The sequence below is a fragment of the Glycine soja genome, chromosome 5 (assembly GCF_004193775.1).
Source record: "Glycine soja cultivar W05 chromosome 5, ASM419377v2, whole genome shotgun sequence".
In the NCBI taxonomy this organism is placed as follows: domain Eukaryota; kingdom Viridiplantae; phylum Streptophyta; class Magnoliopsida; order Fabales; family Fabaceae; genus Glycine; species Glycine soja.
Window position 1 is genome coordinate 34,106,385 of NC_041006.1, and position 12,801 is coordinate 34,119,185.

The window sequence follows — 12,801 nt, forward strand, 5'->3', positions numbered from 1 at the left end:
TTAGTATGTTTGTATAAATTATTTCAACTTAAGAAATAAATTATATCTGTTTCTTAAAAAAACCTATATTTTAAAGTTATTTTTTTTAAGTTTATACAAACTTTATATATATCTAAGAAATAGTAGTAACATATTTTCTAATACACTCTTAAAATAAATTCTTTAAGATTGAGTGAAATTTATTGAAAATAGTATTGATTATAATTTATTAAAAATTATAAAATTAGGACTAGGTCTTAGACTATCCTAATTTTATAATTTTTAATAAATTATAAACAATACTAAAACATGTATTGGGAGTAGGAATGAAAATGAGTAGAGTCGCTTTTCAAGGACCTATGGCTTGACCTATTTAAGGTTTGATTCGGCTTGACTTGTTTACTATAAAGAACAAACTCAAACTTCTAAAAAGTTTTTTTTAAGATAAAAAGGTCAAAGTTAAACTATAAAAAAAGCTCGTTAAGCTTGACAAGTCGACTTGTTTAAGTAATAATAATAATAATAATAATAATAATAATAATAATAATAACTATTATCTATACCATTTTTATGGCATTATGAATGACAAGATGAAGTGACATAAAGTGCTTAGAGAGTTCACTTGCATGTGAAAAATTTTCAAAAAGAACAAAACTCAAATTAAAAGGATAATGCAACTAGATTAATACTTTCAAAGAAAAGAATGTTTTGTAAAGACATTTTCAGACAATTTAAATATTTTTATTTGACTATATTAGTATAAATCATCTTTAATCCATATATTTTTTAATATTATGCTTTTTTTTATTTTCTTTTGATATACTTTGTACTTTAATAACTTGAATTCAATATGATTTTGTTTATCAATTATTTTTGGATTTGTACATTACGTATACGAAATTTTATAAGTTTCTTTTTTTAGTTAGTATTTCACTAGGTTTAAAAATAATTAATTGGTTAAAAATGTCTTTAAGCAGATTTCTAAATAGGTTGGTAGGTCAAACCAGACTTTTATGTAAAAAAAAAGTTATGACAGGTAATGAACAAACTCAAATTTTACTTATTTTACTTAAGTCGAACTTAAATTTGATTTGACTTGACTCATTTTCACACCTAATTAGAGGAGTGCCTCGGCTATTGCTTCTCATATCTCTAAATGAAAGTGTGACTTAAATAATTCGTCGTGGGAACGATAAAGTAGTGGGATTGAACCTAATTAACACCCAGCCGTTAATCTGTGCCAAGTTTAATATATCATGTAATGCGCGCAATACTTTTTTTCTTTTGAGATAATGCTTTTAGGCTGGATGGATGAGAATCCTCTAGATTCAAGAGTTGTTGACTAGTTAACTTGATTTTAGGTAAATATTTACGTATTTGATTTTATTTCACTTTTGAGAAATTAAGTTTCAGTTTAAAATTAATTTTAAGTTAATGTAGTACAACTTTAGGTACTTTTGTGTTAGATTAAAAATTATAATTAAATTTTATTATTAACTTGCTTTTAAAGATATACATAATTAATACATAGGTCACATTACTTAAAAATTAATTTAATTCAAAATCAATTTTCAAACATTCACTCAAAGTCACAAACAACTTGTCATATGTATGAAGCAGGTTTTCATTTCCCCGTTATTAATTTTTTAAAGCCAATCCCCCAAAAGTTTTACTGTTATAACTTATTGCTTTTCAAATAAAAACATTAATACATAAATCACATCAAGTTGATTTTATTCAAATAAAATTTTCAAACCTTAACTCTCAAACTCACAAACAACTGTGTGTCATGGTGCACCTTTTCGTTTCCTGTTTATTTTTTCAACCAGTCCCCCACCCCCACCCAATATTTGATGTAAGGACAACTTGTTTTAAAGGCCAGGTATTTTTGTAGTTCAAAAAATAACCGCAGAGAATCGTAATCTATGATTTTAACTATTACTAATTGAAATCAAATGTGGTGGACTTACGTGGAAAAGAAAAAAAATATCTTTATTCTTTTTTCTGAATCATAATATTTAATTTGAATTAAGTCAAATTTAACAGTTTACTTTATGTCAAATAAAGGTTACTACTACTATATGTCATTTTTCTAGATGTACTGACCAGAAAGCAGAAAGGCAACACGCGTGCCGACATGATTAATTGAAATTGCTCAACTTGCACCTTTATTATCCTTTACAAATATTAGAATTTTCTTAACAGATGAATGATATGATAATTGATATTTTATTAAAGTTGGTCGATGAAATTAATCATTAGTAAAATTAAATATTTTAATTCAATAATATAATTAATAAAAAAATTAAATAATTTAATTGAGTTCTCTTTTCTGAAATAATATTTTTAAATTTAAATTATGTATTTACTAACATACCCTTAACTTAAAGTTATTAAACCTAGATTTGCATAATTAATTTAAATAACTTTATTTTAATTTAACTATTTAATATAAGGATATCATTAATGCATACAAGCTCTGAGAATTTTATAATAATTTTATAAATTTATTTTGAACAAAAAGACCATTTTGTCCCTAGTATTAAATAAAATACTATAATAGATTTAGTGAATACAAATAAATTCCAAAATCAAAATTTATTAAAATTATAAGTAATCATCAATAAAATAGATTGTTATAAGTCAGTAAATATTTTTTTTTCTAAATGTAAAATGGTCATTTTACCCTTAACAAAAAATTTCACAAAAATAGTCATATTTAACTAATTTTATCTCCAAATTAATTTATTCAAATAGAAAACTTAGTCTAAAAATAATTTTTCCATATAAATTACCACAAAATTATATAACAAGAATTTCTAAAAATGTGAAATTATAGAAATACCCTTTGTAGAATTTATTTGAGAATTTTAAATATAAACTAGCCGAAATTGGCCTATTTTTTGTAAATTATTTAAAAACTATCTAATTACTTTTTAATCATGAAGCAACTTTAAACCATTGCCCCCTATGCTTACAAGTAGGGGTGGGAATAGGTCAGGCCGGTCTAAGGGGTCTACGACCTGACCTACATAAAGTCTGACCTATTTAATTAAAATGTTAAACTCAGACTTTCTTAAAAGTCTATTAAATTAAATAGACCAAGCTTAGGCTTATTAAAAAACCTGATAAGCCTGATAGGCTGGCCTATATATATATATATATATATATATATGTATGTATGTATGTATGTATATATATATTTATATTATTTTTTGGATACCAATTTATACTTATATTATTTTTTGGGTACAATTAATTTATTTTTGAAACTAACGGATTTTGATTATACATTACTACTTCATAACTTCCATTCATATAATCAAGTAAGACTTTAATTACAATTTAGGTGTGAGTCATGTGCTCATTTATATTCCTCATTATTATTTTTATTGATTTTCCTAATATTAACGTTTCCTTTTCCTTTAACTTTCCTACTAAGTTAGTAAAGAAATATTAAAGATTTAATGTGAATAAGACTTCTAAAAAGGCTATCAGGCCAGGCTAGGTGCCGGACCAAGTCAAAATAAAAGTCTTTGATAGGCTATAGGTTAGACTCAGGCCTCAAAAATTCATCATAAATTCAGACCTTTTAAAGCTTGACCTGACCTGACCTATTTCCATCCTTATTTACACGTTGTTGGGACAATCGATTTAGCACAGAATCTCGTGTCTGATCAATGTTGTATGCAAAAATTCTTTGGAACAACGATAATTATAATATTACGAGCAATATTAGTTTTTATCTAATGGGCTAAAAGATAAAAAAAAAATCATGAAAAAACTTTTAAACCCTCGAAGCAGGTGAACTATTGATATTCAATCACTATTTGATTTTCAACATAATTAAAAGTATAGGATTCCTAATCATTTTGTTTGATCTTGAATATTTAAAGTAATTATATAAAGATAAAGATAAATGTTACCTTAATTATGTTTAATGATAATTATAATAATGACTTTAATAAGGTACTCTAAAATAATCTAATTATCTTAATTTAAAATGATTTTAATTACCTTATAGATATACTAATCATAATTATCTAGTTAATTCAAATTAAAATATACATTTGTAATAATTAATATAATTATGTATCTTATAAATAAAAAAAAATAAAAATTTCTGTTGCATTACGATAAAAAAAAAAATGAATGCGATGTTAACTAGTAGTATTTGCTTAGGTAAAAAAGCCTCTTTATACATCTTTGTACGATTAATACATGCAATTGGTTAATTAGAAATAAACTCAACTTCAGCGGTATGATTTTCCCCCTTTCTGAGTACGTATTAGAATATATTTTTTTAATGCAGAATGTTTCTATTTATCGAAAAGAAAATAAGAAAAAGGAATATGAAGATAGTGAAAATCAAAATAATTTCGCTTGGTGGTTGATCGCGGACAACGATTTGATGATAATAATCGTGAATAATCTAATATACATTTTTATAGAAATTTTATTGAGCTGTGATATTTTCCCTTCCAGGTATGTAGGCAGAAAAAACATGCATCGTCTGCTCCTATACTTTCTTCTTTTTTTTAATGCAGAATATTTCTATTTATCGAAAAGAAAAGAAGAAAAAGCAATATGAAGATAGTGAAAATCAAAATAATTTCGTTTGGTGGTTGATCGCGGACAACGATTTGATAGTAATAATCGTGAATAATCTAATATATATTTTTTTATAGAAATTGTATTGAGCTGTTATATTTTCCCTTCCAAGTATATAGGCAGAAAAAACATGCATTCGTCTGTTCCTATACTTTCTTCTTTTTTTAATGCAGAATATTTCTATTTATCGAAAAGAAAAGAAGAAAAAGCAATATGAATTTAGTGAAAATCAAAATAATTTCGCTTGGTGGTTGATTGTGGACAACGATTTGATAATAAGCATAATTGTGAACAATCTAATATATATTTATAGAAATTGTAATATATATATATATTAGAATAATAAACTTCATTTTCAACAAATATTAATCATTGATCAAAACTTCGGTTTTATAATAGTCATTGATCATATTTTTTGTATAACATATGTATTTAATGAAGAATTAATTTATTCGCATTAATTCTATATCAATTTTGATAATTAAAAAGATAATATTTTTATATTATGTAATAATATATTATTTATTATAAAATTTTCATAATTAGATTTTAATTTTAATATTAAGTAGTAACAATAAATATTATATTACTACTTATGCATATTTTTAAAAATTAGTTACTGTAAAATATATTTCATGAAAAGTAATATTCCTTAATATTATTACAGAATTTTATAATTAAATATTAATTTTGATAATTGATATTAAGTAATAATATGTCATTTACTATACAATTCTGATAATTAATTTTTTATTAAATAATAATATTAATTAAATATTATGAAAATAATGAAATAAATATGAAATATGTAATTAGATATCAATTAATTAATACTAAAATACATAGATAATCAAATACATTTTTAACTATTATTTCTCATAAAAAATATTTAAAATAATAAAATGAGCAGATGAAAAAATTAATGTGTTTTTAATCTTTTGTGTGTAATATTTTTAAAATATTAAAATAAATATTTTATTTATTCACTATTAATTATTGTTCGTGTTTATTAAGTATAATATATAATTAATTTTATGTTTTATTTTTGAAATAAAAATTATATTTCTATTATGAAAACAAAAATATAATATTATTGTATGTAATTTTGATAATTAAAAATTAATTTTAATATTTATCCTAAGTAATAGTATACTACTTATTATACAGTTTTAATATTCTAATTAAATATCAATTTTGATAATTTTGATATTAAGTAGTATAATTAAATATTATATTGTTATCTACGCTAATTTTTAAAATTACTTATTTTAAAATATATTTCAAGAAAAATAATAATTTATAAGTGTCAATTTTAAAAATACGTATTTAAATTTAAAATAATTCGTAATATATAATAATTAAGAATATAAATTAATAAATTAATTATTATGTATACATATCAATGTAATTTATTTTAAATTTAGTTATTTAAATAAATTTTGCTAACAGTAATAATTAAAAGTAATCATTTAAAAGTGACGTGAGTATTTAATGAATATTTGAGCTTTTAATATGTAATTTTAGTTTTTTTATAATTTCTAATCAATGATTTTAATTTTGTTTTTGTAATTTTTAGTCTTCTTATGGTAAAAATTTTATAATTTTGATCAAATCCTCAATTTTACATGTATTTTATTTCTCAATTAAAAATTAATAATTATCTTGATCAATTTTTACATAATTATTTTAATATGTTATTAAATATTTTAAATTTTAATTTTATCAATATATATATATATATATATATATATATTATAAATACTACATACAAATATAAAATTATATTTTTGAATCCAACTCGTACATGATACACGAGTTTAAAATCTATGAGATGTAATCGTTTCCTTCCAAGTATATAGGCAGAAAAAACATGCATTCGTCTGTTCTTATACTACAATTGTAAATTTATTGCTTATTACGAAGATGTCACTAAAAACCTCTTGGCTACCTTTTCATCTTCCAACAACGTGCATATACTACTCTCTTGTTACATTTCAACTGCTTTAACGCTAAGTTTTCTAATTAATGTGTCAATAATTGTTTTAAAACTGATAGGTGATAATTATTCTCTGGTAATATCTGATGGGTTTTTTTTTAGGTATACTAGTATTTGTTAATAAAAGAAGTATATTGTGTAAGCCTCTGAGATGTTTTATTCATGGTATAGAGCAAAAAGTGTAACACAAAATTTAAATATTGATAAAATCCTATCCTTAAAACATGAAATAAATCCTAAAATACTCACAACAAATTCATAATATTTTAAATCTAAAATAATATCCTAAAAATTTAAAACAGATATTTTTTTTAAAGATAAACAAATTATTTCTTTCTAAACTAAATATATGAGACAAATTCTTTACAATATCTACTATGTAGACCTCTATATATACCCTGCCCTTTCAGTCCACATTACAGCACAGATATTTTCTCAAAGGGAAATAGCACCATTTGGCATTTTACAATTTCCAAGCTATGGCCAAATCAACTGGGTCACTTGTCTTTCTCTCTATTTTCACTTTGCTCCTTTCTTGCAACTTAGGTAATTTATTCTTGGGTTGCACTTCTAAAGTTCTCATCTATGTGATTATCTTTTTAAAAAATGTCCATAATTTCCATAGAAAGTTTATCTTTAATTATAATATGTTAATATGACTTTTCTTTTTTCCTTTGAAATAAATTCCAATACCCACTCCACAATGCTTAGAATTTGCATAAACTTTAATTTATTTTTACCTCTTTCTAATGAGTTATCATTATTTGGTTGACTTGTGCAGGAGGGCACTTAAAGTTTGCTAATGGAATGGTAAAAATTGATCACCTTAATTTAAGTATCTTTTTCCATGTATATAAAAATTCATGAAAGCTCATAGTTTTGTTGCTTTAATTTGGTGATGAAATACAGCTAGACCAGGAAAGTTGGTGCGTAGCAAAACCTTCAACAAGTGATGTTGCACTGAATGATAACATTCAATATGGTTGCATTGCCTTGGGTGATTGCAAAATGATCCAACCAGGTGGATCCTGCTTCTACCCAAACACTCTGTTAAACCATGCCTCTGTTGTCATGAATCAGTACTATGCAGCTAATGGTAGAAACACTTGGAACTGTTTCTTCTCTGGCTCTGGTCTCTTTGTTGTCAGTGACCCAAGTAAGCTATATTTATATGCTACTAATAAGACAATTTATGTTTCGTTAAGAAAATTGGTAGAAGTATAACATGTGATTTATTTGCAGTGATTATTAAAATTTTTTGGGATTCTGAACTAGTTCTTTTTCTTTGATCCACAGGTTACGCTAACTGCACCTATGCTTAGCGGGAATAAACCGGAAAAAAGATGTCTTGTTTAGAGATATTTTTACTATTTTACTCTATAGGCTACGTTTGATTTCCAAAGCTTATTACTACATTCTACTAGGTGCTGTAAGGAATAGGAAGTTTATTATTCACTGTTGTGGTCTTTGTATTTCATGAAGATTAGTACTTTGTTATTTCATTACCTAATGAAAATATACTAGGTTTCAATTATAAGATTACTTTTATGGCTATATTGTTGTCTCTTTATTTCATGTTTACTTTGTCTGTATTTCACGACGTGACGAAAATAAACAATACAAGGTTTCAATCGCAAAGAAATTAAAATAAAAAAATAAAAATTCAATAGCAAAAAATAGTTCTAAAATCTAAATGGAATGGGGCATTCCGAGAATTGAACTCGGGACCTCTCGCACCCTAAGCGAGAATCATACCACTAGACCAAATGCCCTTTGGAAGTGGTTTGTGAAAGTTAACTAATTTAATTAGTAAAATCAATGCCTTTTTATTTGATGATATTGTACATGGCTATATGCGAAGACTACGATAAAAATGTAATTGTGAGACCCATCGCTAGGATTTTTGTTTTTATTATGTTTCAAATAATTATGTCAAATTAATTTGAAATGACTTAATTTTCAGTATATAGCTCATTGTATAACATAATAAATTACCTAAAATCAATAAAGACAAGACAAATCGATGAAACAAAATTAAATTGCCAAATTTACTAAATATGTTTAAACTTAAATGGATTTTACAATCAATTATTTTTAAGAAAATTGGAGAGAAATCAAAGTAACAAATTTTACCGTTGCACTGATCTGAGGAATTAAAATGGCCACTTATTACGCTGCGTCATATGGCTCTTAAACTCAGTTTTTTCCATTAAATTAAAAAGCTTTTTCACCAAATTTTGAAAATTTCTTTTAAAAATTAACAATTTTGTTAACATTTTTTCACTCTCAAAGAAGTTTTGAATTAAAGTTTTCATCCCTCTTTCATTTGCATTTAATGGATGGATTTCTTTTAAAACTGAATATCTTTTTTTAAAGAAAAAAACCAAGGTGCATGGAAAGAAAGCTGAACAAACCAAACCAGGAATCAAATCAGTAATCCTCACGAACCAGAAATCGATCCAGCAAACGTTTCATTTTTAGAAATTTCGCATTATCAATGTCAGCAAATATCTTGCAAATATATATAAAGGTAAATTATCTGTTTAGTTTCTAATTTTTTTTTTTATAATTTTTCTGTTTTTAAGTCCTTGAGTTTTTTTATTTTTGTTTTAATCCCTTATTTTTTTATCTTTGCTTTTATTTATTTAATTTTTTTTTCAACTTTACTTTTAGTCCCTTAAAGGAATTAAAATACTTCTCCATTTAAAATGATTTTTCCTTTATCCAAGACGAGAATATTTGTTGAGGGGAAAAACAATATAAATTTTTATATCAGGGACAAAGTGTACTCCAATGGAAAAGGAATATAATTTCATGTGGAATTATTTGTTCGTGTCGTTTGCTCGCGTGACATTATCATAGTTACATCACAGGACATATGCTTCGACCGGTCCATGAAAATAAAAGTTCTTATATATAGGCATGGAAATATAAGATTGATTGTGTAATTAAGAAAAAAATGAAAAGAATCTTCTATTCGGAAAAATTTATAATTAATATTTGTCAATAAAAAAAAATTGGCTGAGACGAAATAAGTTATGTGCATGTTTAAGGAACGAGTATCATCATATTCTTCTTTCCACATCGATCTATAAAATGGTGGCTAAGTTAGCAGCAAACATCAAGGCACTACAAAAGAAATACCAAATTTATTAAGAGATCAAATTTGATGCTGTTACATAAATTTTCATAGTTTTGTACTAATAACCTGTTGGAAATAATAAGTCCCATTTCAGTCAAAGATAATCTCATATTAAAATATATAATTAAGGGACAACCTTATAAGGTTGAGGAGTTAGGTCTCTCACATTATTCAATTTAAGATGGTATTCGAGCCCTCCTGATCCTAAAGTGAAGTGATTGTGCCTGAGGGGGTGTGTGAGAAATAATCCAAGTTTCAGATCCGTTAAAAGTAATCCCAGTGAACGACAATCCTCATCCCTTGAGTTAATTTTTGAAATTGAATTAGGTCTCTCACATTATACATTCTACCTTAAGATAAACTTTTATCAATCTAACTGGCATGATAATGTGATATAGTATATACGGAATCTGATGTAGCATTTGCTTTCAATTGATATCTTATCCATGATTTGACAGTACTAAAATTGGCATACGAATAATATTTATCCTTTGCGGGGTGAACAAATATGATCTTTGATCAATTCAAGCATTGTTGCTCCTTTATCCAAGAGAATATTAGATGAGGACCAAAGATACATAAATCCGAAAATAGTGCACTAGAATATATCTTAATGGAATACTTGTCTCTTTCAAAATATGCTTATCCTAGCTAAAAAGATAGTCTCGGAAATTAATTATTTTTTTTTCTTCTAAAAGCACGGTATTTATGAAACTAACACTTAAAACGTAAATATTATTGAAACAAATTTTGTTTCTTTCAACAAAGAATTGAACCCTGCAATATGTTTAAAAAATCCAATTGTATACAAACGACAAAACTACAAACTGTAGTCTACCTTGTTGGTATTAAGTATATGCTTTGTGAGATGAGAAAGGTTGCATAAGATTCTCCTTTACGCATCTATAAAACGAAGGATGGGTTGGTAGCAAACATCAAGGCAAGAAAAAAATAAATAAAACACTAAGATCCTTATAAGTTTCCCTCGATCGGCGAAAATATGTCTGGTTTCCTTAGCAACAATGGCACTGAGGATGCCTTTAAAAACTCAGGAGGAGGAGGACAAGACTTCAAGGACGCGGAGTTCAACACTGGTGTGCAAGTTGCCAAGGGGAGACACGCTCCTTGCAGTGGTAACAGTGGGACTAAAAGTGCTTTTAACAACTCTGGTTCGGGAAAACAGGATTTCGGAAATGCTAAGTTTAACACTGGTGCTAGGTACTACTAATTTATATAAGACCTTCCTCTTGGAGGGGCTGGGCTTCCAAAACATACATATTAATCATAGGTATGGGGAATAAAAATCACAAGTGCTCATTTGTGGGTCATGTGTAAGATGTGTATACGTATGTTGTTATATGCTAATAATTATGATACTGGAGCTAGAGTTCTGTGTACTGTAACTGTAATGGTGATGTAATCCAATCTAATCATATACGCTTTTATAATTATATGATTACTCTTGCAGTATTTTTTTTATTTTCTATTTTGCTTCAAAGGGAAGATATTCCTTACATTCCTTAATTTTCCTGCTTGGGAGGGTTATCCCATAAAATCATACCGCAAGGACAGGTTACAAACACTTGGAGGAGACTGAAAATCAAGTTACTCCTGTGGACAAATGATTGCCCCATACTCTAGCAGTTTACTAAAAACTTGGTTTAAATCCAAAGCGTGGCATGGCATATATATATATATATATATATATATATATAACCTTATTATTATATTTGATTAGTTTTAGATTCTTTTTTGTAACATAAAATACTATCTTGTCATCAATAAAAATTCTGTTTTATTGGCTTAAAATAGAAGCTCATAATCATAAATATAGAGGAAGGAAAATCAGTATATTTTATTATATTTGGGGTTGAAATAAAAGAATGTAGATGGCACGGTGCATAATTTTACGAAATAACAAAATTTTCACTATCCTTGACAGATAACAATTTATTCTGTCAAATTTTGATGTTCATGCATATCAAATATAAAAATTAGCTATTGAAAAATCATGATTTCTGTAATTTTAATGATGAGAACAAAAAACCCTTCGAAGTAAAGAATTTGTCCGACAAATATGGTTATGTTATGTCTTAAGTCAGAAGACTCATCAAGATACTCAAATATTTTAATTTATGCAAACAAAATATTAAATTTAACAACAATGTTTTAATGCTTATAGACAAAAGCATATGATAGATTTCATCAGTCTCTCTATAAATGATATCTCATATTTATGAATACGTGATGCTCTAGTATTTTGATCCATCTTGCAAAAAATAAATGAATATTCTTCCTGTTCGAATTGAAAAGCATGAAAGACAAAAGAATTAATGAAAAAGGTTACTTACTCGGTCAAAAGTAAGTAATAAAGTTCAGATTTGAGCTTAAACTTTGTATATTAATCTGTATAAAGTTTAGATTGAGTTAGAAGTGTTTTTTTGTTTATCACAAATATTAATTTGTTAGTTGGAAAGATTCGGATTCATGACTTTATTTTTCTTCCTTTTTTTTTATTTTTTCCCAACTATTCAGACAATCTTATATCAAAAGTGATTTAAAAAAAAATACTTATTATAACTTGAAATAGTTGTAGTAAAATTTGATGGATTAATTAAGATATAGAAAATTTCAATAGTGGAAATGGACTAGTATGAAAATCTTCTATGCCTCTTTGCTTTTGAGTTTTATCTAACCTTGATTTGTATTTTCTGTTCTAAGTAGTTTTTCAAAAAAGATTTTGATAAAATAAAGTTTCATGTTTCTATCGTCTGCGACATCTTAGCATATTGATAAATTTGTACCCTATGTTATGTGTTGTGTGGTAATACTTAATTATCTTCTCAGAATAAAGGAGTTCCAGTAGTACTATAACGTACATATACATTAACAGTACAGACATTAATCACAGAAATTATTATCTTTGTTTGAGATAATCTTTGGTGATTAAGGAGTTGCATTAGTAGCATTCCCGCATGCATGTGAGTGTATAGGAGTAGTCCCTTTTAAGTCTTCACTCGTACGTCATGTGAATTATTGAGTTGGTACGTACAGTCAGATATATATCAGGCTT

The 12,801-nt window shown here is 26.0% G+C and overlaps 1 protein-coding gene and 1 non-coding gene across 2 annotated transcripts; one reads left to right on the forward strand and one right to left on the reverse strand.

The window, feature by feature from the left end:
• Window positions 1-7,004: 7,004 nt before the first annotated feature.
• LOC114411523 (glucan endo-1,3-beta-D-glucosidase-like) lies at window positions 7,005-8,140 on the forward strand. Its single transcript, XM_028375175.1, has 4 exons — window positions 7,005-7,132; window positions 7,368-7,396; window positions 7,496-7,742; window positions 7,883-8,140. The coding sequence occupies exons 1-4, from the start codon at window positions 7,066-7,068 to the stop codon at window positions 7,906-7,908; spliced, it is 369 nt and encodes a 122-aa protein (XP_028230976.1). The 5' UTR covers window positions 7,005-7,065; the 3' UTR covers window positions 7,909-8,140.
• Window positions 8,141-8,286: 146 nt separating this feature from the next.
• TRNAP-AGG lies at window positions 8,287-8,358 on the reverse strand. The gene has a single exon. It is a non-coding gene; the product is annotated as a tRNA-Pro (tRNA).
• Between the last annotated feature and the right edge of the window lie 4,443 nt (window positions 8,359-12,801).